At 38.7% G+C, this 25,912-nt stretch overlaps 1 protein-coding gene across 1 annotated transcript in view; it reads right to left on the bottom strand.

The window, feature by feature from the left end:
* The window catches only part of tnrc18 (trinucleotide repeat containing 18), a 91,326-nt gene that overhangs the window by 46,734 nt on the left and 18,680 nt on the right, over positions 1 to 25,912 (bottom strand). The window contains 4 exon segments of the mRNA XM_056261638.1: positions 551 to 2,296; positions 3,079 to 3,183; positions 23,324 to 23,353; positions 23,356 to 23,469. Of these exon segments, the coding sequence (XP_056117613.1) occupies positions 551 to 2,296; positions 3,079 to 3,183; positions 23,324 to 23,353; positions 23,356 to 23,469 (1,995 nt within the window).

The raw sequence follows: 25,912 nt of genomic DNA, 5'->3' as shown, positions 1-25,912 counted from the left end.
AAGAGGACATAAATTAATGCCTTTCTCCCCACCTCTCTTTCTGCCCCTTTCTGAAGCTGATTCGATTGCTAAGCAACAAAACTAAAGTCATATTAGAATGTGCTGCTTGTTTGCCACCTTTAGTAGAGCTCTGTAAATTATGTTTATAAGCAGTCAGGCATGCGGTGTCTTAGTGAAAGGTTTAACACACTCCCTAGACTAACAGGAAACACCGTGGGCCAAAGCAATAGCAAAGCTCATGCTGTTTAAGAAACAAAAACAAAAGTGGGAGAAACCTTGCAGCTGAGCAGGCCAATGTAAATGGGCTATAACAACGGAAAATAAGACTGTTGTTCTTCAATTCCATTAAAGGCGTGAATGTATACCACTGACTTTCATTGTATGGACAGAAAATGACATGGGATTTTGCTAAATATATCCTTTTGTGTTCCACAGAAGAAAGCCAGTTGTACAGATTTAGAAAAACATGGGGGTGAATTTAAATGAATTTTAATTCTTTGGTGAACTAACCCTTTAAGAACAGTGTATGCAAAGATATGAGGCAACGCACCTTTGATGGCTCCTCCAATTGGCCTGTCCCTGTCTGATACAGAGCTGTGCTTGCTGCTGTTGTCCCTCTGACGGGCAACAGCCACCGCTATGCCCACGGGGGGATGACGAACCTCTGCTTCACCCTGAGAAGAGCTTCCGTCTCTGCCAAAGGATTTAGCACTCTCTGGTCTCTCAGGCTCCTTCTTCAACTGCTTTCCAGGCTGCTGGGGTGGAAGGTGCTGAACTCTAGACACTCCGGGATAACCAGCCTGCAGCTTCATGCTGCCCAGTCCTCCAAATGGACTATGGCTATCGGATCCGTGCCTGGAGCCAGACTCGTTGGAAAAGTTGCCACTGTACTTTATGAGGCTCTGCATGGCTGAAACCTCCCTTTGGCCCTCAGGACTTCTGCCGCTGCCTACCGGTCTGTGCAAGACAGTAGTATCTAGGTACATTCGCTTGGCCTCTTCCTCACCTCGGGTGCCATGTGTGTGTTGGGCCGCCAATGTGGCGATGTGACTGGTAGCATAATTGCCCATCTCGAAAGGCTTCCATTTGGGCTCAGCAGAACCCAAGCCCTTCAACGGATGCTGCTCCGAGTGAAGTGTACTTTCCATTCCAGAGAACGGATGGGCAGACCTTTGAACCCTATCCCGCTCTTGGCTGCGGGATTCAGTTTCAAGTCCTGTTTTGATCATGTGTTTTGATGTAGTGTTGGTTAAGTCTCTGGCATCTGGGCTGTTTCCAGATTTATTTGTGCACATTTCTAAATGCAAGGGCTTTTTCATGGCCAAACCGTTTGACCTAATTATCGAGCCTTCCTCTCGTAAAATGTCTCTCTTGACATCCCCATGAGGGGGCGACTCACTCCTAATGGAGGACCGACCATGGTCCATATGTGTTCTCTCATTCCCCACCTGCAGGGCTGATCTGTGCAAGTCCCTCTCCCTGCTCTTGTCATTTTTATTATCTCGAGCTTGGGAGGCAATTTGAATTGGCCCTTTTCGCTCATCGTAAACCTCGACAGAAGGCACATAAGTAGGAGCTATCACTCTCTGTTCTTTTCCTGGCTCTTTCGCTGTAGAGTAGAGCGGGTACATGTTGGGCGGCATGTGGTGAGGGGGAGGGTAGGTGCCAGAGGACACCAGCCTGGGCGGGAGATGGGACGGGTTCGGCTGCAGGGAAGAGGGACTGGCATACGACACATGCAGCGTACCAGATGATGTAGCAACTGAATCGCATCTTTTCTGCTTGTCAGTGGAAAGGTGGCCCCCTGGCCGGCTGGTTTCGTCATCCCGGTCTCTGTCCCTCCTGTCCTGTTCCGTACTCAGGTGTCTGGCTGGCATGCCACTACTTGTCCCGCAGTTGCCAAGTAAACTCTGGTGAGATTGTTTAGGCTTAGTGTCCGTGGTGCTCAGAGCAGGAGAGTGCTGGTGAAAGAAAGGCCGAGCGTGCTCCGTAGTCTTTGTAGACCTTTCTGAGTTGCCTGCTCTGCGCTCATCTTCTGCCATGACATCCAAGGTGAGGTCCACCACACTGTGGGGCCGTGACTCCTCTTTTGGCCTTTCTCGGTCCTTCCTTGGGAGGGAGTGGCCTAGGACACTCTTACAGGGCTTCTCTTTTCCCAGATCTCTGCTCGAGTCTTTAGAGCTTTTGTGAGGAGGTAGGGCCTCCTTTTCCCTGGAGAAGGAGCAGGGCATGTGAGCCACTGGGCTCCTGGCCAGTGCAGACTGGGAGTGCACTGAACCTGGCAGGTAAAACCCCTCTGAAAGAATAAGAACGAGTAAAAAGAGTGAGCCCGACAAAGCTAAGGACATCTGGTGTAAAAGATAAGACTGCTCAAAGGCCCTAAACTGCAGAAAGTACCGGTATATAAAAAGATAAACTAACTATAAATATAAACTAACTTTTTAAAAGACTCTAAACAAGGCACTATCTGCGAGTACAGCAGAACAGAAATCAAAAGGACTTGAAAAGTTCATGCACTAGTTGGTGAATGCTAACAAAAACAAAGTGCTGCCCTTTTCCCTCAGCTCTGAGGCAGAATAAAGTCTAACGTTTTACTTGGTAATATTTAGGGCTGCACGATTTGGGGAAAATGTCAAAATTGCGATTAATGAGGTCAATATTGCGATTGCGATATGCGATATAATAAACAAATGGTTTAATGAGTCAACTTGCTTGGTTCTAAAGCAAAATGCACACACAGATTAGTGATAATTCTGAAATGTGTATTTCTCAACTCAAACTACCAACAACAACTAAATGATAGATAACACCTATAATGATCAAGAAGCTATTGATGTCTGGATAAAAACAGTTTAGAGAGATTCATATATATATATATATATATATATATATATATATATATATATATATATATATATATATATATATATATATATATATATATATATATATATATATATATATATATATATACACACACACACACACACATTAGGCATAAATGTTAAGATGATAGTCACACACACCCATAAATCACAGAGATAATGGTTAAACATGATTTTACAGGCGTATACAGACCTTTTTGGGAGTCAAAGAGTGCATGTTGGCTGAGCTGTGGATGCTCAAGGTGGCCCAAGGGAATGTAAGGGCTGGGGTACAAACTGCTTGGCAAGTGTGAAAAACCTAGAAAAGAAAGTATGGCCATGTCAGGGTTTTACTATTCAAGAGAATAAGACAGTGGCCCACACCGTCAGTTCTGCTTCTAGTATTTAATGTAGCATCTCTATTTGGCCATCATCAGGCAGAAGGAACGATAGTACAATAACCTTTGAAAATAGTTTATGACAGTGGCACTTGAGTCATTGACCGTACATCGGTCCACAAGACCTTTCTCCAGCTGAACAAATTTTTTCCTGTGTCAATAAATTATGCACAGTTACAAACACATGGTTTTGACGATTTATTATCTTATCAGTTCATGAATCTGCTTCATAGCCATAGCAACAGCTCACCTCAATCCAATCATAAAATTGACTTATTACCACCACCCAAAGCAAAGGGAGAGAAATATTTCTCACATCTGACATCTGGTAACCATGGAGTGGCCATTCACACATGCAAAGTCATGAATTCCATCTAAGATTTCACCAAGGGCACAAATGCACATTTATAACCACAAACACTACAAACAGCCATAAACAAAAGCACAAAGGCACACACAAATAGTGCTGACACATAACATTATCCCTCCTTAAAAAAAAAAAAGATTTAATGAAAGACAAAAGGGTTGTCAGAGCTAAGAACAAACAGCCCTCTAAAGATAGAAATGCTTGACATTGAAAGGGGAGGACGAAATATTTACAGCATTATCCTCTGAAGTAAAGGATCATGTAAGTGCATTCATCATTCCTAGCTGTAAAAGACACATTCAAATGGGGGTGGATCAAATCCTTCATTTAGAACCTCCATTGTGAGACTTTGTGGGTGGGGTATGCTTGCATTTAAAACCACCTAGACCCAAGGTGCATTCGAGACATGTTGCTGCTTTTACGGAGTGGCTTGGCAGGCATGTACCACCCTGGCCCGCGGTGCATGCTGATCCGAGAGAGACTCTGCATGAGGACAGGCAAATGAAATGTTTGTTTTCAGACGGCTGTGTCTTAAAGTACGCAATTACTTAGAACACTAGCAGCTACGTCATGTAGGCGTGGCGCATTGGCAAGAGGTCAGGTGGTGCTGGAATGACTCATAAGAACAAATGAGTAACCACGCAAAGTAAACAATGTGTTTGCACTAAATGCGAACTGCTGAAACGAGACGAGCGGCTTCTGCTGCAAATGAATTGAGCAAATTGAAGCCAGAATGTGCACTTCTCCCATCTCTTTGGCAAAATTGCAACACAATCAGAGAGGCTTTGCTGGAGAAAGGTTAAGCAGCCATTATAATGGCCAAGCTAAAGGGGCACATGGCTGCTGAAACACTTTTTATGATTTCACAACAAATTAATGCAACTGAAGACGACCAGAAAGCAGAGGGTTAGGAATAATGTCCAAATAAACAGATTAAGGGAGAATATTTACAACACAGCTGTCCATGCATCGCAAAGTGTTTGTTCATTCAAATTTGAATGCCAAGAATTGTCTCCTCTGTGTTACAATATTGACAAGTTCGGTTTATGAACAACAGCAGGAGTGTCTTGGGTGTAATAGATTAGTTCTTACCGTCAATGCCATTTAAATCATGTCACATCAACCATTATGGATTGACTTGCAATGGCCTGGAAAAGTCAGTTCTCCGACGCAATGTTTAGAGAGCGATAGCAGATACAGGGTCCTGGAGGGGCAGGGTCAAAGGTCGGCACCATTTCACTGAGTGTTACCAGAGCTCTAAAGCAAGGTTTATTGGGTGCACATGGAACCGGTCTCAAAACCTCAAAAAAAGGAAGAAGTGTCTTCAGCCTCTACGTGGTCTAACTGTGGATCTCATATACCATTGATTAAATTCCTCAGATAGACCAGACAGTGCTGCTTAAAACAAGTAGTGTCAACAGCATCCTAAATAAAGGGCTGAGTCAGCCCACAAAGCTAGTGTGGTAATATTATCTAGTCACATGTTTGCCAAAATGCCAGTGGTTGAGATGTTTATTTATGCATTACATGAGTGGCAAAGACATTCTTCTGTCTAAATAAACTACATTCACATGGAAAAACTGCATTCATTTTTTATTTTAATTGGGAGTCGGAGACAAACATTGCACAAAACACCAGGGTTACTCAACACTTATCTACAATCACAGCCTCGCAGTCAAAGCAAAGTCTTTGTAATTAGTGATAACGGTAACATGAGAACATTAAGTGTTATCGACAGTCCAAAAACAAAACGTCTAAAAATACAACCTTGTTTTAAAGTACACACTGTGATTCTTTATGGCACTACAAGTAAGAAGAGCGGTGGTTCAAAGGCTGTCACTTTATTTAGTACATCTCAGGTAACCGAGTAGTGCTATGCCACTGATTGCATTCCCACACCATACCGAGAGATGATTGAAGGCATCCTACTCTTAGCAACAGGGCTAGAACTGCAGTGCCACATTTATTTCTGTGTTTTTCTGCATGCCTTGAGAGGGGTGTGGTGGAGGCAGGAGCGCTCTCAAATGTACAGCACATCTAATCTCAGTTTCTCTCATGTGAAATCGAGAGAAACTCTCAACCTACATGATATCTGCAGACTAATTAAATAGTTTTGATTGCCACTGCCATGTCCTACAGTTCTGCAACACAACGTGCCTAATGCAGAGAAACATCCTGACAAGCCAGGAAGCTAGATACAGGGTTCCCCACATGTTGACCAATGAGTTCTCAGTGCCATTTCCATGTGTTCATGATTACTGGAAAGAATCATTCAGAATCATTTTATATGGGTGGCTGGACAGAATATCCATTTGTATGCAAGGTCTGCTGACTGCAGTTTTTTAATAAATGGAACATATTTTTTATTTTTATTTTTTTATATAGTTTTTTTTCCTCTCTCTAATAAACATTTGGACAAAGACTATGTTTACAGCAATCTACCCAAGCAGTTCAAAACCGCAATATCAAGCCAATTTAAACGCAAGTAGCGCAAACTATAATAATAATGTTTGTTTTTTCCATGCATGAATTTTGAATTTAAGATTATTAATTTCCATGACGTTTCCAGTCAACTTTAAAAGTTCATAATATTTCCAGATTTTCCACAGTTATTTAATGTAGATAAGAGAACATCCTAAAAATACTTAAAATAAATAAATGAAATGAAATGAAAACCAGAAAGAGAAAATGCCATTTTCCCATAACATTTGGTTTAGTGTGACTGTAAAGGGGAAAGGTGTGTGTGTGTGTGTATCTGGAGCACAGGAACCATTTAACCTAGCTCATTCTTTAGGGATCTATGACGAAGGACAGTGGAAGGTTACGTGTAAATGGGCTACTTGTGGAGAGGGGAATTTAGCTCAGAATGGAAGAGTCAAAAAAGCAGGTCATTAACATTCAAAAGCAAAGATGCTACGACATACCCTTCCTGACATAAAAAAGAAAAACTGTTCCCTGAGGTTCAGACTATATAAAAGTCATAGAAAAGGCTTTGAAGGAGAGATGTGGTTCAAGACCTGTATTTAGACACAGAGGGGCTGCAAAAGGTCAGAAGAAGCAGCACCAATTTCAACAAACCCATTTATGTGCACCAGAAAGAGGCACCTACCAGAATTTCTGTCAACATACATCTGCCTACACTCTCCCTCTTTTTATTATATTTATTATACATCTCCAATTTCACAAACACATCAGCATTCAAAACCGTCATCTGGACCCCAGGGACGCCACAGGAAGCACAGCAGAACATCAAAGCGCTACCTGCGCCCGCAAATCCATCATCATAGTCAAAAAGGGGCATTCCTTTCTGAGCCGAGCCCAACGTGTGACAGGAGCAGCAGGCATGGACGCTCTATCAATCACAGAGCGCCGCCCTGCAGCCACCATCATCTCCTGCACAGTCCAAAGGTGAGCAGACCTCAAGGGCCACGCATCTGATTACAAACCGCTGCAGATAACAGCCACAGACACATGCTCGCACAAAAAAAAGAAAAAGAAAAAGAAAAAGTACAGCTGCGAAGCCACAGCGGCCTGTGAATTAAGACCAGGGAGGACACATTCCAGGGATACTGATTCTTGCCTAATATAAACTGGTTCAAACCGTCATCTGCGCTCGCCTGATCCACACAAGGCACCCCTTGTTGCGGAACGCCTCATCCTCAAATCTCAGCGTATAGAGAGATTGTGTATTTTAAAGTTAACCACCGCTCAAGGGGTTATCGCGCAAAGACCCAGCGCATATACAAGCCCCACGTCAAACAAACTAACATTTCACAGTTCGCTGCAATTCATGTTTATTAATTGAACTTTAAAGATAAACTGACAGCAAGGCAGTGGTTTTTCCCTCTGATTATGGAGTATCTGCAATCCACAGTGGGGCGAGTGCGGCGTGCTTGATTGTTTCACACATTTCATGCAAAAATAGCCAAATTCCACAGCTGCTACTTCGACTTCCTTCAGTTAATAAGAGCCAGGTGCACCCTTCAGAATAAACAGGCATGTTCAAATATTTTCACAGGCTGTAGAGACAGAGTACACTTCAATGTCAGCTATTCATCGCATTTCTACACAGGCAGAGCGAAGCAGGCTTGCTATGATCTGTGCCGAGGTTTTAGACAATTCATCTGTACTTTCTCTGCGGGGACTTGAAACAAAGGCCTATGGGTACAAGGCCCTTCAACAAACCTTGTTAATAATCCGCCCACGCCCTTTTACAGAGCTAGCGTTGCTTTTCTTTCGATTGTTTGGCATACACGTGAACCATTTTGAAAGCTGAAATCTCCATCTTCTCAAAATGGCAGGGGCTGGAACGGCTTCAGTGCCGAATGAATCATCTTGTTTGAACATGCAAGTTTGAAGATACAGCACAGATAAGGTCTTGACTTTATACACCAAGATGAGGAAGAGAGAATATGAAGGAAATGTGTAATGCAACAGCAGGGCAAAAATAACAGAATCTCAAAAGTCTTCAAGGCTCAACCAGTATGGTTGACTTTTAAGCCAGCTGACGTAACAGTCATTGTCCCTGTTGACCTATTACTCCATTGACACCAAAGCTTACAGTGGTTGATCACATTCAGGTCTTGTGCAAACTGAAATAATATTTCATAATATTATATATGAGGTAAAGCTATCTAGCTAGCTAATATAAGCCAGGTTTTCATCCACATCTTTTTGTGTGAATTTCAGAAAATGCTGGATAGAAGCTAGATATGAATAAATTCCCAAATGTGCATAAAACTTTACTTGTGGTGGATGAATGAATAAATAAAAGTTGATTTATTCATTCAGTCAGGCATGCACAAACTACCATGCTGCTTTATTATTTATGTTTTTAAGATATTGTTTAAGATAAGATATTGTTTTTAGTGTACTTTTTTAACTTGGATGGAGACAATAGGTATAGATGAGGTTTTATTAAAACAGCAAAAATGATTTGTGATAGCCTTAGAAGCATTGGGAAAAATGGATTGGGAAAAAAACATTAATCATCATACGCCATCGGTGCCACAGAGTTGCATTATACTTGTATAGTTCCAGATTTTATTGGCATTTATAAACCTAAATTTAATGGTTTTAAAAATTTACACTGCCACTTTTTTTTTAAAGAAATGAATACTTTTATTCGGCAAGGATGCATTCTTGATCAAAAGTGATAGTAAAGACATTTAATGTTACAAAAGATTTTTTTTTCTTTCCTTTCTTAACACCATTCCAGCTTCTATGGATAATAAAAGATTTCAATTTCCAAATAATGCTGTTCTTTTGAACTTTCTATTCTTTAAAGAATCCTGAAAAAGAACAATGCATCAGTTTCAACAAATATATTAAGCAGCACAACTGTTTGATAATAATAATAATAATATTAATAATAATTAAAGCTGCAAGCAGCATTTAGCGGTGTTCAAGCAGTTAAGGCCTTTAAGGCCGTTAAGCACAAAAGCATCAAAAGACATTAAGTTGTATTTAGCAAGCATTTAACCATTGACATCATAGATGGAATAGACCATGTTTTAGCATGATTTACCATGATATACCAAATTTAGTGTGATTTTTCATGATCTACCATGTTCCAGTATGATTTACCATGAATCTAGCATGATTTACCACAGTTTACCATGATTTACCATGTTATAGGATGATTTACCATGATATACCACATTCTAGAATGATTTACCAGGATTGTAGCATGATTTACCATGATTCATCACATTGCTAGCATGATTTGCCATGATACACCATGTAATAGTATTTTTTACTATGATTTACCATGTTTCTATCGTGATTTACCATGATTTACCACATTGCTGCATTGATGTGAAGTGCCAATAAAAATGAAGTGATAAACTCTGACAAAAAAGGATTGTGTTATAATAGTTAACATGGAAAAACTGGTTTGCTTTAGTGCTTTGATTTACTGTTGAAAATCAAGTGTCAAAATGAGAGTGAGCCAATAAGTGGTCTTCTACTGCCCTCTGCTGGCCATTCTACTTATTAATAAAGTGTTTTCACAGGTGCTTTTGCACTCATATGTAGACATTTGCTCACACACACACACACACACACACACACACACACACACACAAAGTCATTATGAAAATATATTTTAATGGTCTATAAGCATTTAATGTCTTTGCAAGCTATTAATCAGATTATTCAGAATTTATTCAGAAACATGGGACTACACACACACACACATTCTATTGTAGATTAAACTGTCTCATTCAGGGTTCACATTTGTCAATGTGACAATGAATTTGGACTAAATGTGATTGTAAATGTTAAAATAGTGATTATGTTAATTCTAAAAATGAATTATAGAACAATGATAGTCAGCATTATGACAAAATTACTATTTTAAACAGCAGGGGGCAGTAAAACACCACTTATTGGCTTAATATGCCACTATATTCATATCATTTTCACCTTTTTAACTGTTATAGAGGCAAATTTTGTCCGATCTGTCTAAAATTGGTCAAGCTTGTTTAGAGTGATATGTCCTGACCTTTTTTTAAGAAGATCTGAGCATTCATTGAAGAGATATAGGTTTTTGGGGACATTTGGTCAAGGCTACATATTGAAGTGACCCTATTATAGCCATCCAAATTAAGAAGTTATACCTTTTCTGATCATTATTGATCTAGAGAGTCCAGAGAATTGTACTGCACTGGTTTTAAACATTATGATATGAAAAGTATACGATCATAGATGGAAAAGACAATTTACAGCCAATACAGGCAATTTACCATAGGAAATATATGGTTTTAAAGCTTTTTAACAGTTATAGCGCCACCTATGGTCCGATCTCCATGAAACTTTGCATGCTTCCTCAACATGGTATGACACATATGCTCATCAATTTTTGTCAAGTTCTGAGTTTTCATTTATGATTTATAGGCTTTTGAGTGTATTTTGACACGCCCGTTTTCTAAATGACCCTGTTACAGTGAACCAAAGGGCAAAGTTCAACTTTTTTTTGATAATTATTGATCTAGAGAGTCCAGAGAATTGTCCTAGACTGGTCTGGTTTTGATCGGGCGAAAAACCAGGGACTAGTTCGCAAAAGTAGGTTTTTAACATATTCGTGAATATTTAATGAACGATTTGATTGACAGCAATGGTTCTAGAGGCAAAGTTGTTCACCATGAGGAGATCTATCAAATGATATACATTTTGGGGGGATGTGTGCAACACCACGTGATTACAGAGCCGTAAAACTCGTTAGCGCCAACTAGTGGCCGATTTCTTTCAAAACTCTTACAGACCTCTTAGGCCATGAGTCGAACATGCCCATCGAGTTTCGTTCCGATTGGCCTCCGTTAACCTCGTCTCATAGGGGCTCAAACTTCATTGGTCGATGGCGGCCATGTTTTTTGAGATACGCCAATGTCCTCATAGACATACATGGGGCCTTGGACCAAGACACTGCATACCAATTTTCAAGTCAATCGGACTAACGGTCAGTCCTTTATATGTTTTTTTCATGTTATAGCGCCACCTAGTGTTCGATCGTCGCGATTGTTTTAGTGTGACCTCAGATTGAAGTCATGCACACGTGTACCAAGTTTGGTGAACCTACCTAATTTACTTCTGGAGTTATAGCCATTTTAGTAAAATAGGCTCCTCCCACAACGTTCATTTTGCGCCCCCTAGCAACCGCAAATCAAAATTTCAACTTTTTTTTGATAATTATTGATATTCAGACTCCAGAGAACATTTCTGCACTGGTTTGGTTCCGATCGGGCGAAAAACCAGGGACTAGTTCGCAAAAGTAGGTTTTTGACAAAATTCAAAATGGCGGAAAAATTTGCATACCGGAAATGAAATCGGAGATATACGTTTTTTAAGTCAAGAGTCCAGCTTTCCAATGATATAAGACACTTGAGTCTACGCCTTACGGTTTAGGAGTTATGAGCAGTTACGCGCAATTGATTGCTGTAGCGCCACCTATGGGCCAATCGGGCTCATACTTTGATAACCTCTCCTCGATTTTTGTACTACCATCTGGCAAAGTTTCAAGGCTCCAGCCCTTACGGTTTGGGCTGCACGATGCGTTTTACGGCAGAAGAAAAATAATAATAATTAAAGCTGCTAGCAGCATTTAGCGGTGTTCAAGCAGTTAAGGCCTTTAAGGCCGTTAAGCACAAAAACATCAAAAGACATTAAGTTTTATGTAGCAAGCATTTAAACATTGACATCATAGATGGAATAGACCATGTTTTAGCATGATTTACCATGATATACCAAATTTAGTGTGATTTTTCATGATCTACAATGTTCCAGTATGATTTACCATGAATCTAGCATGATTTACCACAGTTTACCATGATTTACCATGTTATAGGATGATTTACCATGATATACCACATTCTAGAATGATTTACCAGGATTGTAGCATGATTTACCATGATTCATCACATTGCTAGCATGATTTGCCATGATCCACCATGTAATAGTAGTTTTTACTATGATTTACCATGTTTCTATCGTGATTTACCATGATTTACCACATTGCTGCATTGATGTGAAGGGCCAATAAAAATGAAGTGATACACTCTGACAAAAAATGATTGTGTTATAATAGTTAACATGGAAAAACTGGTTTGCTTTAGTGCTTTGATTTACTGTTGAAAATCAAGTGTGTCAAAATGAGAGTGAGCCAATAAGTGGTCTTCTACTGCCCTCTGCTGGCCATTCTACTTATTAATAAAGTGTTTTCACAGGTGCTTTTGCACTCATATGTAGACATTTGATCACACACACACACACACACACACACACACACACACACACACACACACAAAGTCATTATATAAATATATTTTAATGGTCTATAAGCATTTAATGTCTTTGCAAGCTATTAATCAGATTATTCAGCATTTATTCAGAAACCTAGGACTACACACACACATTCTGTTGTAGATACAGATATTTGAACTATGTGATGGAAAAAAGAAATGTTTACTGCAATTGTCCTTCAGGATTCATATTTCTCAATGCACTACAATATTCAGTTTACCATGGTTTGTCTTAGTTTACCTTGATGTTACCTTGTTGTGACCGAATGTTACACAATAATTTATCATGATATACCACATTCTAGAATGATTCAGCAGGATTGTAGCATGATTTACTATGATTTACCACGTTGTTAGCAATTATGTGAAGTTTCAGAACAGTAAAGTGAATTGAAAGACAAAATATGATTGTGTTATTATAGTAATTGTCACATAAGGTTATTTTTTAGTGTCTGAATATATGAATGCAAAAGCACATGTGAAAAGACTATTAATAAGTATAATGTCCAGCAGAGGGTAGTAGAAGACCACTTATTGCTATAGTACCACTTTTATTTTGAACTACTTGGTTTAATCAGTATTGTGCACTAAAGCAAACCAGTCTTTCAATGTGAATACCATTATGCATGCTTACACACACACACAAACACACACACACACACAATTGTGGGTTATGATATTGTGAAAATCTCTTTTTGTGGTCCTTAAGCATTTCAGATATTTATTTGTGATGTAAAAATATTAAACTTTCTAATAAATCATTATTTAATATTATATTATAAGCATTTGTTTGTTAGCCATTGCTGAAAACTGGTTAAAAAAGATTAAAAATATCTAATGCTGTTGCTCCCTCTAGTGGACAACAGCGGTTTTACAGCCTACATAAACGGTTGAAATGAATGACAGGAAATTCGTTTTTTTTTTTTTACTTATATCTCGGGAACGAGAAAGTGAAAAAATCTGAAACTCAGAACTTAGATAGGGTTAGAGGAGCCCTCTTGAACAAGACCATTCCGGTGTTGATGGGTGATTGGGGGCGGGAGTAATGTCCGTTTAAATGCATATCTTTGTGGGCTTATATCTCGGGAATGCCCAGGCCAAATCGCACCAAACTCAAATCGAAGCTAGATGAGGACGAGCCCTTTCCAACAAGCTCTTCCACAAGGATCTAGATGGTGTGGATCAAGAGTTACAGCCGTTTCAAGTTGGGGTTCTCACAGATTAGCGATCCGCGGGGGGGGGGGGGCGCTCCCGAGCCCCGCGACGATAGATTTGGATCAAGATCCCCGAGAGGACCTTACCATCAAAATTTGAGCGCGCAGAGACTTTCCGTTTTCGAGTTATGAGTGAATTTGTACTTGGGGGGCGTGGCCCAATGTTTTACTTTCGTTTTGAGGCTTCCTGTGACAATTAATTATAGAGGCAAATTTTGTCTGATTTGTCTGAAATTTTTCAATGCCGTACAGAGTGATATTACACATGTTCTTGACCGTTTTTAAAGAAGATCTGAGCATTCATTTAAGAGATCAGCATTTACAGCCAATACAGGCAATTTACCATAGGAAATGTATGGTTTTAAAGCTTTTTGACAGTTTTAGCGCCAACTATGGTCCGATCTCCATGAAACTGTGCATGCTTCTTCACCATGTTATGACACATATGCTCACCAATTTTTGTTTAGTACTGAGTTTTTATTTATGATTTATAGGCTTTTGTGTGTATTTGACACACCCCTTTTCTAAATGACCCTGTTATAGCCATACGAAAAATGCAAAAGTTCAACTTTTTTTCAATGATTATTGATCTAGAGAGTCCAGAGAATTGTCCTAGACTGGTCTGGTTCCGATCGGGCGAAAATCCAGGGACTAGTTCGCAAAAGTAGGTTTTTAACATATTCGTGAATATTTAATGAACGATTTGATTGACAGCAATGGTTCTAGAGGCAAAGTTGTTCAACCTGAGGAGATGTATCAAATGATATGCATATTTTGGGGATGTGTGCAACACCACGTGATTACAGAGCCGTAAAACTCGTTAGCGCCAACTAGTGGCCAATTTCTTTCAAAACTCTTACAGACCTCTTTGGCCATGAGTCGAACATGCCCATCGAGTTTCGTTCCGATTGGCCTCCGTTAACCTCGTCTAATAGGTGCTCAAATTCATTGGCCGATGGCGGCCATGTTTTTTTAGTTACGCCAATTTCCTCATACACATACATGGCACCTTGGACCAAGACACTGCATACCAATTTTCAAGTCAATCGGACTAACGGTCAGGTTGTCATAGCCCCATTTAGGTTTTTTGTGTGTTATAGCGCCACCTAGTGTTAGGTCGACGCAATTTTTTTACTGTGACCTCAGATTGAACTCATACACATGTGTTCCAAGTTTGGTGAAGATATCTCATTTCTTTCTCGAGTTATAGCCATTTTAGTAAAATAGGCTCCTCCCACAACGATCATTTTACTCCCCCTAGCGACCGTGAATCGAAAATTCAACTTTTTTTCAATGAATATTGATATTCAGACTCCAGAGAACATGTATGCATTTGTCTGGTTTTGATCGGGCAAAAAACCAGGGACTAGTTCGCAAAAGTAGGTTTTTGACAAAATTCAAAATGGCGGAAAAATTTGCATACCGGAAATGAAATCGGAGATATACGTTTTGTTCTTCAGGCCTCCAGCTTTCCAATGATATAAGACACTTGAGTCTACGACATACGGTTTAGGAGTTATGAGCAGTTTCGCGCAATTGATTGCTGTAGCGCCACCTATAGGCCAATCGGGGTCATACTTTCTGAGGCTCTCCTCGATTTTTGTACTACCATCTGACAAAGTTTCAGAGCTCCAGCACTTACGGTTTGTTCTGCACGATGCGTTTTACGGCAGAAGAATAATAATAATAATAATAATAATAATAATAATAAAAATCAGTACAAATACAATAGGTTTTCAGCACTTCGTGCTTGAACACCTAATTAAAGCTGCTAGCAGCATTTAGCGGTGTTCAAGCAGTTAAGGCCTTTAAGGCCGTTAAGCACAAAAGCATCAAAAGACATTAAGTTTTATGTAGCAAACATTTAACCATTGACATCATAGATGGAATAGACCATGTTTTAGCATGATTTACCATGATATACCAAATTTTGTGTGATTTTTCATGATCTACCATGTTCCAGTATGATTTACCATGAATCTAGCATGATTTACCACAGTTTACCATCATTTACCATGTTATAGGAGGATTTACCATGATATACCACATTCTAGAATTATTTACCAGGATTGTAGCATGATTTACCATGATTCATCACATTGCTAGCATGATTTGCCATGATCCACCATGTAATAGTATTTTTTACTATGATTTACCATGTTTCTATCGTGATTTACCATGATTTACCACATTGCTGCATTGATGTGAAGGGCCAATAAAAATGAAGTGATAAACTCTGACAAAAAATGATTGTGTTATAATAGTTAACATGGAAAAACTGGTTTGCTTTAGTGCTGTGATTTACTGTTGAAAATCAAGTGTGTCAAAATGAGAGTGAGACAATAAGTGGTCTTCTACTGCCCTCTGCTGGCCACTGTACTTATTAATAAAGTGTTTTCACAAGTGCTTTTGCATTCATATGTAGACATATGCTTACACACACACACACACACACACACACATGGGATATGTTATTGTGAAAATCTCTTTTAATGGTGTATAAGCATGCATTTCACATATTTCTTTGTGATGTAATAATATAAAACTATATTAAAACTAATAAAAAAATTGCTTTAAGCGTTTGTTTGTTAGCCAATGCTGAAAGCTGATAAAAAAGATTAAAAATGTCGGTAACACTTTACAATAAGGTTAATTTATTAAACATTAGTTAATGTATTAATTAACATGAACTAACCATGAGCAATACATTTGTTACTGTTTTTGTTCATCTTTGTTAACACTAGAATGGCCACGACGGTCATTTTGACCGTTTTGAATTTTATATCTGCAATAACTTTGTTGAAAAAAAAAAAAATCCTGCTGGTACCTGACTTTTCCTAAAAGTGTCTGTATTTTCATTTAAAATGTTTTTAATATAAATTACACATAAGGCAAACAAACAAATGAACATATTTACCTATTTCGGCCATAGACGGTCATATTGACCGCACTGAATTTCGCGGTATTCTTTTGTTACATTTCTCGCGGTTGACCTTTGTCTATTAGGAAAAAATCAGAAGATTCAATTGCAAAATGACAGATATGTTTATTGAGAGCTGGTCAGATGCTGGGAGAGTTAAGGTGTGCAAATGTCCGGTATGAAGCCCTTGGCAGCACAGGGACGCTGGAGTGAGTGCTGAACCAGGAGTGCTGAACACGGGATGACACACGGAAAACGTATACAGGCAGGGAACAAACACGCAGGAAAAATCCACAACGATCTGACAAAGGGCCTTTCTCAATCTGTGTTCTTGTCTGTACTTGTGTCCTTGTGTTCTTGTGAAACGTCATCTTTTGTGGCCCAAGTACTGTCCCAATACACAAGTTTGCATTTTGGCAAGAACAGTTAAAAATCCCGGATGTGTTCTTGACACGCCCATTTTACCAAGGATGCATCGGTTGGTAACTTGTGTGAACTTGTCGGCAGAAATATCCCAGCATTCAATTCGGCATTCGAGGAAGGAGAGGCAGGTCAATACAGTATTTCGTTTTTCTACAATTACGTACACTATTTCATCACTAAATTCACTTCTGAGAACATTTGATGCGAGAAATCAACTGTGTAGATTTCAAATATTGGCATTTTTACGAAAATGTATGGCTAATCGAAAATGTGCTCAAACGTTTTCGGAAGTGAGAATCTCCATAAGCGCCTGCGGGTGTAACGTTAGCTATCGAGCCAACCGGCCAGTTTGCTCACAGACTCGTTTTTCCCCACAGCCAAGAGACCATTGCAGCCTGTTATCGTCAATAATTCTCGTTATGTTTGGGTACTGCAGACGGTGTCTGTGCGGGGGTATTATTGCGCAATACCAGCAAGAACACATTGTCTCAAACTGTCAGCAGCGTTCTGTGTGCTCGTTAGCTTGTGAGTTCATTCTTCCAAGAACAACTAGCAAGAGCGTTCTCCCCAAGAACACAAGTCCGTTCTTTGCATTCTTGGTTTTGAGAAACACCCAAAGACTAGGCGAGAACAGTAACACTGAAAAGGGTCGAATCGCTGATCAGTTGCAGCTGGCGCCTTGATCAGAGCGCACGTGCTGATCAGCTGCATTGATCAGCGACCACGCACACACACACACAACAAGACGAGAAAGGAGACAGCGAATTCATAAACCGTGACATTGTCTCTCTCACTGTCAAAAGAATATCTAAATAAGATACTTTTAGTTGTTATTATCTTGTTCTGAGTTATGTTGAAGGGATATGGAAATATAGCTCTGTTGTGAATAGGCCCTATGCGATAATTACGGGCTACTGATATTATTATTTATAAATGTATAATTAAACTTTTTAAAATGTACAGTTTGGTGTTGTTTTGTTTTTAAAAGATATCCTAATACAACAAATGCATTAATCTCTCAATTGGGTATTTATCATTAAAGATATAGAGTTTGCAATCTAACGGTCAAAATGACCGCTTGTGGCAGTTCTAGTAGTTATGGAATTCTGGCACTTCTAGTGTTAACGTTAGTTAATACAAATCCAGCTGTTCATTGTTAGTTCAGGCAAAGAACGTATATTGACAAGAAGTGAAAGCCAATAGAACGTTCCATTGCAACACCAGTGCCCAGCAGCAGCCCTACGCGTCCGCCATTTTGGGGTGAAAGCGACTCGGCAGTCATATATTATAAATATATTTAGTCCAGTGCAGAGGTCATTTTTAGGTTGAAATAATTAGGTGATTATTTTAATTCACAACAGTTAACGTTATATCCGTTAAAAAGAAGTTGCTACTAGGCTTTCCCCCCACATAACTTGAGACAGGGAAGTTCAAGGATTTAATTAATTATATTAATCTCTACATTAAGTGTGACAGGTAAGAAGAATAAAGTGATGTAAGTTCATAAAGTTATAACGTTAGACCGTTTCCCAGGAGGTACACATAACCTTACATACAAAAATAAGTTCAATGAAATAAATGAATTCAGCAAATAAATGTAATTGTACTAAAATGTAAATGTTGGACAATAAATATATAACAGCAATAGAATAGCTTTACAGTAAACTGTTTTTTTTGCAGTACTATTTTATATTAATGACCGTTAAAGCAAGCCTATGTAAACAAAAAAACACAGATAACGGACACACCAATGCATCATGTTAAGATCATCATGTTTGTAGCACGATCCAGGGGATTAAAACGTACAAAATATATTTCAGGCCTAGTGGAGTTGGTAACTAATAATAGTAGTAAATGTGTAAAGTTGCATAAAAATGCAAGAAAAACTACCTAAAAAACTGTTATCTGTGCTGTTGCCCAGTAACTCCAGTTGGAATTTTCACCCCAAAATGGCGGCCGCGCCACCTAGTGGCTGTTACCAGAAAAGCATCGGAGTTTCGCCTCTTGTTCTTCTATACTCTTTGGTTCAGGTTAGTTCACAGTGCATTAACTAATGTTAACAAGATTTTAATAAAGTATTTGTAAATGTTGAAATTAACATTAACAAAGATTAACAAATGCTGAAGGAGTATTGTTCATTCTTAGTTAATGTTAACTACATTAGTTAACATTAACTAAGAATGAACAATACTCCTTCAGCATTTGTATAATGCTGCTGCTCCATCTATTGGATAACAGTGGTATTACAGACTATATACAGTTGAAATAAATGAATGGAAATTTGGTTTTCACTTATATCTCGGGAACGAGATAATGAAAAAATTATCTAAAGATTGGGGGCGTTCCCGAGCCCCGCGACGATAGATTTGGATAAAGAACCCCGAGAGAACCTTACCATCAAAATTTGAGCGTGCAGCGACTTTCTGTTTTCGAGTTATGAGTGAATTTGTCCTTGGGGGGCGTGGCCCAACGTTATACTTTCGTTTTCAGCCTTCCTGTGACACAATTGTAAATAGTAATAAATAAAATAAATAAATGCAGTCCATAATACTCCAATAGATGAATTTGGACAAAATGTGATTGTAAATGTTGAAATAATGATTTTAGAAATTTTAAATATGAATTATAAAACAATATTAGGGAGTAGTATGATGAAATGACAGCAAGGGGCAGTAAAATACCACTTTGGTATTTTTTTAATAAAAAAATAGCTTTAAGCATTTGTTTGTTAGCCAATGCTGAAAGCTGATTAAAAAAAAGATTAAAAATGTCGGTAACACTTTACAATAAGGTTAATTTATTAAACATTAATGTATTAATTAACATTAACTAACCATGAGCAATACATTTGTTACTGTTTTTGTTCATCTTTGTTAACGTTAGTTAATACAAATCCAGCTGTTCATTGTTAGTTCATGTTAGTTCACAGTGCATTAACTAATGTTAACAAGATTTAAATAAAGTATTTGTAAATGTTGAAATTAACATTAACAAAGATTAACAAATGCTGAAGGAGTATTGTTCATTCTTAGTTAATGTTAACTACATTAGTTAGCATTAACTAAGAATGAACAATACTCCTTCAGCATTTGTATAATACTGCTGCTCCATCTATTGGACAACAGTGGTATTACAGACTATAAACAGTTGTATAAATAAAAACTTTCGTTTTCAGCCTTCCTGTGACACAATTGTAAAGAGTAATAAATAAAATAAATAAATGCAGTCCATAATACTCCAATAGATGCATTTTTACAAAATGTGATAGTAAATGTTAAAATAATGATTTTAGAAAGTCTAAATATGAACTATAACAATATTAGGGAGTAGTATGATGAAAATGACAGCAGGGGGCAGTAAAATATCACTTATTGGCTGTTAGCCATGCTTGACCTTTTTTTAAGAAGCTATGAGCATTCATTGAAAAGATATTGGCTTTCGGTCAAGGCTACATATTGAAGTGACCCTATTATAGTCATCCAAATGTTATACATTACAAGTTATACATTTTCTGATAATTATTGTTCTAGAGAGTACAGAGCAATAGATGAATTTGGACAAAATGTGATTGTAAATGTTAAAATAATGATTTAATAAAGTCTAAATTTCAATTATATATAACAATTTTAGGGAGTAGTATGATGAAATGACAGCAGGGGGCAGTAAAATACCACTTATTGGCTGTTATAGCCATCCAAAATGTTATAGCCATCCAATTTACACTATTACAGCCATTCAAATGAAGAAATTACACCTTTTCTGATAATTATTGATCTAGAGAGTCCAGATAATTGTACTGCACTGGTTTTAAACATTAAGATATGAAAATTTTACGATCATAGATGGAAAAGACCATTTACAGCCAATACAGGCAATTTACCATAGGAAATATATGGTTTTAAAGCTTTTTAACAGTTATAGCGCCACCTATGGTCCGATCTCCATGAAACTTTGCATGCTTCCTCACCATGGTATGACACATATGCTCATCAATTTTTGTCAAGTTCTGAGTTTTCATTTATGATTTATAGGCTTTTGAGTGTATTTTGACACGCCCCTTTTCTAAATGACCCTGTTACAGTGAACCAAAGGGCAAAGTTCAACTTTTTTTTGATAATTATTGATCTAGAGAGTCCAGAGAATTGTCCTAGACTGGTCTGGTTTTGATCGGGCAAAAAACCAGGGACTAGTTCGCAAAAGTAGGTTTTTAACATATTCGTGAATATTTAATGAACGATTTGATTGACAGCAATGGTTCTAGAGGCAAAGTTGTTCACCATGAGGATATCTATAAAATGATATGCATTTTGGGGGGATGTGTGCAACACCACGTGATTACAGAGCCGTAAAACTCGTTAGCGCCAACTAGTGGCCGATTTCTTTCAAAACTCTTACAGACCTCTTGGGCCATGAGTCGAACATGCCCATCGAGTTTCGTTCCGATTGGCCTCCGTTAACCTCGTCTCATAGGGGCTCAAACTTCATTGGTCAATGGCGGCCATGTTTTTTGAGATACGCCAATGTCCTCATAGACATACATGGGGCCTTGGACCAAGACACTGCATACCAATTTTCAAGTCAATCGGACTAACGGTCAGTCCTTTATATGTTTTTTTCATGTTATAGCGCCACCTAGTGTTCGATCGTCGCGATTTTTTTACTGTGACCTCACATTGAACTCATGCACAACTGTACCAAGTTTGGTGAACCTACCTAATTTACTTCTGGAGTTATAGTCGTTTTAGTAAAATAGGCTCCTCCCACAACGTTCTTTTTGCGCCCCCTAGCGACCGGAAATCGAAATTTCAACTTTTTTACGATTATAATTTATATTCAGACTCCACAGAACATTTGTGCACTGGTTTGGTTCCGATCGGGCAAAAAATCAGGGACTAGTTCGCAAAAGTCGTTTTTTGACAAAATTCAAAATGGCGGAAAATCTATCATGACGGAAATGAAATCGGAGATATACGTTTTTTAAGTCAGGAGTCCAGCTTTCCAATGATATAAGACACTTGAGTCTACGATTTACGGTCTAGGAGTTATGAGCAGTTTTGCGCAATTGGTTGCTATAGCGCCACCTATGGGCCAATCGGGCTCATAATTTGATAAGCTCTCCTCGATTTTTGTACTACCATCTGACAAAGTTTCAAGTCTCTAGCACTTACGGTTTGGTCTGCACGATGCGTTTTACGGCAGAAGAATAATAATAATAATAATAATAATAATAAAAATCCTTACAATTACAATAGGTTTTCAGCACTTCGTGCTTGAACACCTAAAAATCCTTACAATTACAATAGGTTTTCAGCACTTCGTGCTTGAACACCTAATAAATGTTTCTTGAGCAGCAAAAGCATATTAGAATTATTTCTGATGGATCATGTGAGTGAAGACTGGAGTAATGGCTGCAAAAAATTCAGCATCACAGGAAAATAAATACATTTTTAAATCTTATTTTTGAGACCTTATAAGCTGCTAGAAATCTTAGTTACATAATGCTATAATATACATAGTACTGTTATACAAAGGACAGCAGCACTAATATCGGTCTTAAGCTCTGTCAAAGCTCTTGGATATTGACTATTGACTGACACCAGCTATTTCAAGAAAGGAATTGGTTACAGCAGAGTGGCTGTCAGATGTGGACTATTCTACATTAGGACTGCAGGGATGAAATTGATTTTTTATTGTCTTTTCTACAGTCGTTGCACACAATTCACACAAATCTAGTTTATTGACACAGAGCGAGAGAGAGAGAGAGAGAGATAGCGCGCGCGCGCGAGAGAGAGAGAGAGAGAGAGAGAGAGAGAGAGAGAGAGAGAGAGAGAGAGAGAGAGAGAGAGAGAGAGAGAGAGAGAGAGAGAGAGAGAGAGAGAGAGAGAGAGAGAGAGAGAGAGAGAGAGAGAGAGAGAGATCCATCTCAGACATGACTGCATATTACACATCACCAGCCGACAGCCTTAATCAGCTACACACTCACTTATCAAAAAGAATACTGGACCTTTATCTGCTTAAGCACAGTCCACACCACATGCTTATACTCCCAATACCAAGAAAATTTCCATTAACTTAAATATAAAGCCGGCTAGTCCCTGTGGGTTGTATCACAGAGGGTGTGTTTTTTCCATTAGCCCATCCACCCGGCCCTGCCTGTCACCCAGACCTCTGACTACAGCCTTTGTCCTGAGTTCACTAATCTGCCAACAAACCTAATCGTTTAAACCCAATACGCTGAAGCTGCCGTGCGCAAATGCAGGTCCCGCTTCGCTTTAAGCAGTGACATGCCTTGACGTTTCTACCTTCCTTTTGCGGCACAAAAACATGCAGTGATCTTACCTTCATGAGGGTGAGAGGCCCACAGTTGGGCATTTGCAGGCTGGCTTGGTTGGGAGCTCGGAAGGCCGGATCTGACGACCCGTGAGCGCTTGAGGCGCTGACGTATCCGCTAAGGAATGGGCTCGAGGCACCTGGGAAGGCATCACCTGCAAAAGAGAGGATCAAACGTTTGCTTATGAAGTGACAGCATAAAATGAGGCCATAAAAAAAAAGCAAGCGCTGTCATTTGATATGATGACATTCCACTCAGGAGAATAGCCTTGGCAAAAGTGGAATGATTAGTCTGTGAAGCTCTGCGGTTTTCTTTTGAAATTCAGGAACCACAGTCACAAACCTGTTCCGACTGCCGGACAGCCTTTTAATTCCCTTCAAAAGAAGAATGTTTACCGAGAAAAAACACAAACACGAATTGCTTTTGCTTGTAAACAAATGTTATGAATAATTATTACTCATCCTAAATGTTATGTTAACTGTCATTACAATAGCCACCAGATGTGCAGCTTCAAAAGGGGGAATGTCTAAAGTGTGTTTTCTTTTTGCCAGCTTTGACATTGGACCGGGAGACGACTCAGAAACGCATATGGTATTCGGCCCGCTGCCTTCCTGGAGCTTTTAAAGTCAAATAGATAAAAACAACAGCGATAGGACATGCGGTTTTCCCCACTGAGATCTGCAGAAATGTTTATAAATGCTGTTCAAGTCCATAACGGCTCTGGACGAGTCACTAAAATTCCACAGGAATTGTTAAAGTTTCCCCCTAGTAGGGATATTGCTTGAATTTAAAGGGATAGTTCACCCAAAAATGAAAACTACCATCATTTACTCATCCTCATGTCATGAGGTTAATATTCAAAACACAAAACAGATATTTTCAAAACAGTAAATAAATAAAAGCATAAATTAAATCTGTTCATCATATAAAGCGATTATATCTCTTCGCAATAGGCTACTTTTTTTTATTTTTTAAATCTTTTAAATTTTGGTTACCTGGACTATCAACGGAGGTTAAATTTAAAATATTTTAATTTGTGTTTCGAAGATTGGTTTGCATGAGGGAGAGCAAATGATGACAATTTTCATTTTTGGGTGAACTATCCCTTTAAATCAATGAATTAAACCCATATGCCAAACTATTCAAGCATGATGTATAAACGGATGGCAGTGGAAATTAATGAGCCCTTCCCCCAATTCAATTCAACCACTCTCCGTTCCCACATGCCTTTCCTCAATCCAGCGTGGGAGGGGCACTTCACACTTATTACTCAAACCAGAGATGGACTCGGACACACTTTCACAGATACACATACACACAGCACTTCCTCCTGTGCCGCAGACACCTTGGCACAATGGGTCCATTTTTTGCATGTGTAAATAGTGCATTAGCATGACAAGAGGAGGAGGAACAACAAGGCATCAACGGCAACATGAGCCTTTTGTGGAAGAGGTTAGCATGCGATTAACCTAGGAGGGAAGCAGTCTTGCTCTGCTGATGAACCGTTGGGCCATTGTATTGCGCATCGCTAACAGCAGATGTGAACCCTTTGGACTGCATCTAAACATTAACCACAGGACAGATTAGACCTCTGGATGGGGTGCAAATGGAGGAGAGGAGATAGTAGAGGAGGAGGAGATGTGGAAGGATATAGTGCAGTATGCAAGACAAACACTATAACCTAATGCATTTGCAAAACCACATTGCTTTGAGAAGAAAGAAAGAAAAAAGTTATTCCAAAAAGTTTTTCTAAATGCAGGATTGCACACCACTGGGCTTGTGATTCTGGGTCTATTGGCCGGGCCAGGGGTGCTCTTAAGCCTTTTCTTCAAACACACAGCAAGGGCACTGCTTTATTTATTCAAACAGAAGATCTGGACTATGGCATTGGTCACGTGACAAGTCATGTTTTTTTTGTTTTTTTTTTACCCATTTCAGTCCAGTCCTATAATCCAAAGAATGAGAGAGGAGTCATTTAGGAGACACTTCTAATCCAAAGCAAAGAGCGGTACATTTTTACTACAGGGTCATACTCTCATCGAGAGTGCAATGGTTACTGGGTAACTCAGCAACTGTCCAGTTTACAATTCACTCCTTATGTGGTTTGAATAAAGAACCTTTAGGGTCAACGCCAACACTCCTTTGAGGATTTTCAAAAGTATGAAGATACTTGTTCATCAAACATCTTATATAAAATAATAAGCATTGATATTAAAGTTAGGGAAATCTGAAATCAAGTCATGATTCAGTCTGACTTATTTGTTTTAGAACGATTCATATTTATTTCCAAAAATAAGCTGAATACTAATAACTGTAACTGGATAACTGTAATAACTGTAAGTCGGTTTGCACTACAGTAGAATGTTAACAAAATACATCAGGCTATTCAATGTCTCAAAGACTGAATTTCATATAAGAAATTCCAGGCACATTTATTATTGATCCAATAGAAAAAGGATAACAACAAGTCTCCAAATAGATGCTTAGTAGACTATTAAATATGCATAACAGATTTGCATATAATGTGGCAAAACATACTGACCAATAACATGCAGGGTCATAAAAATAACAATTAAAAAAAAGGAAATGTAACAAAA

This window comes from Rhinichthys klamathensis, unplaced genomic scaffold (assembly GCF_029890125.1).
Source record: "Rhinichthys klamathensis goyatoka isolate OS25496 unplaced genomic scaffold, OSU_Roscu_1.1 h1tg000184l_1, whole genome shotgun sequence".
NCBI classification, from domain to species: Eukaryota; Metazoa; Chordata; class Actinopteri; order Cypriniformes; family Leuciscidae; genus Rhinichthys; species Rhinichthys klamathensis.
The sequence above is the reverse complement of the archived record's forward strand: the minus strand, read 5'-3'. Positions and strand labels throughout refer to the sequence as shown.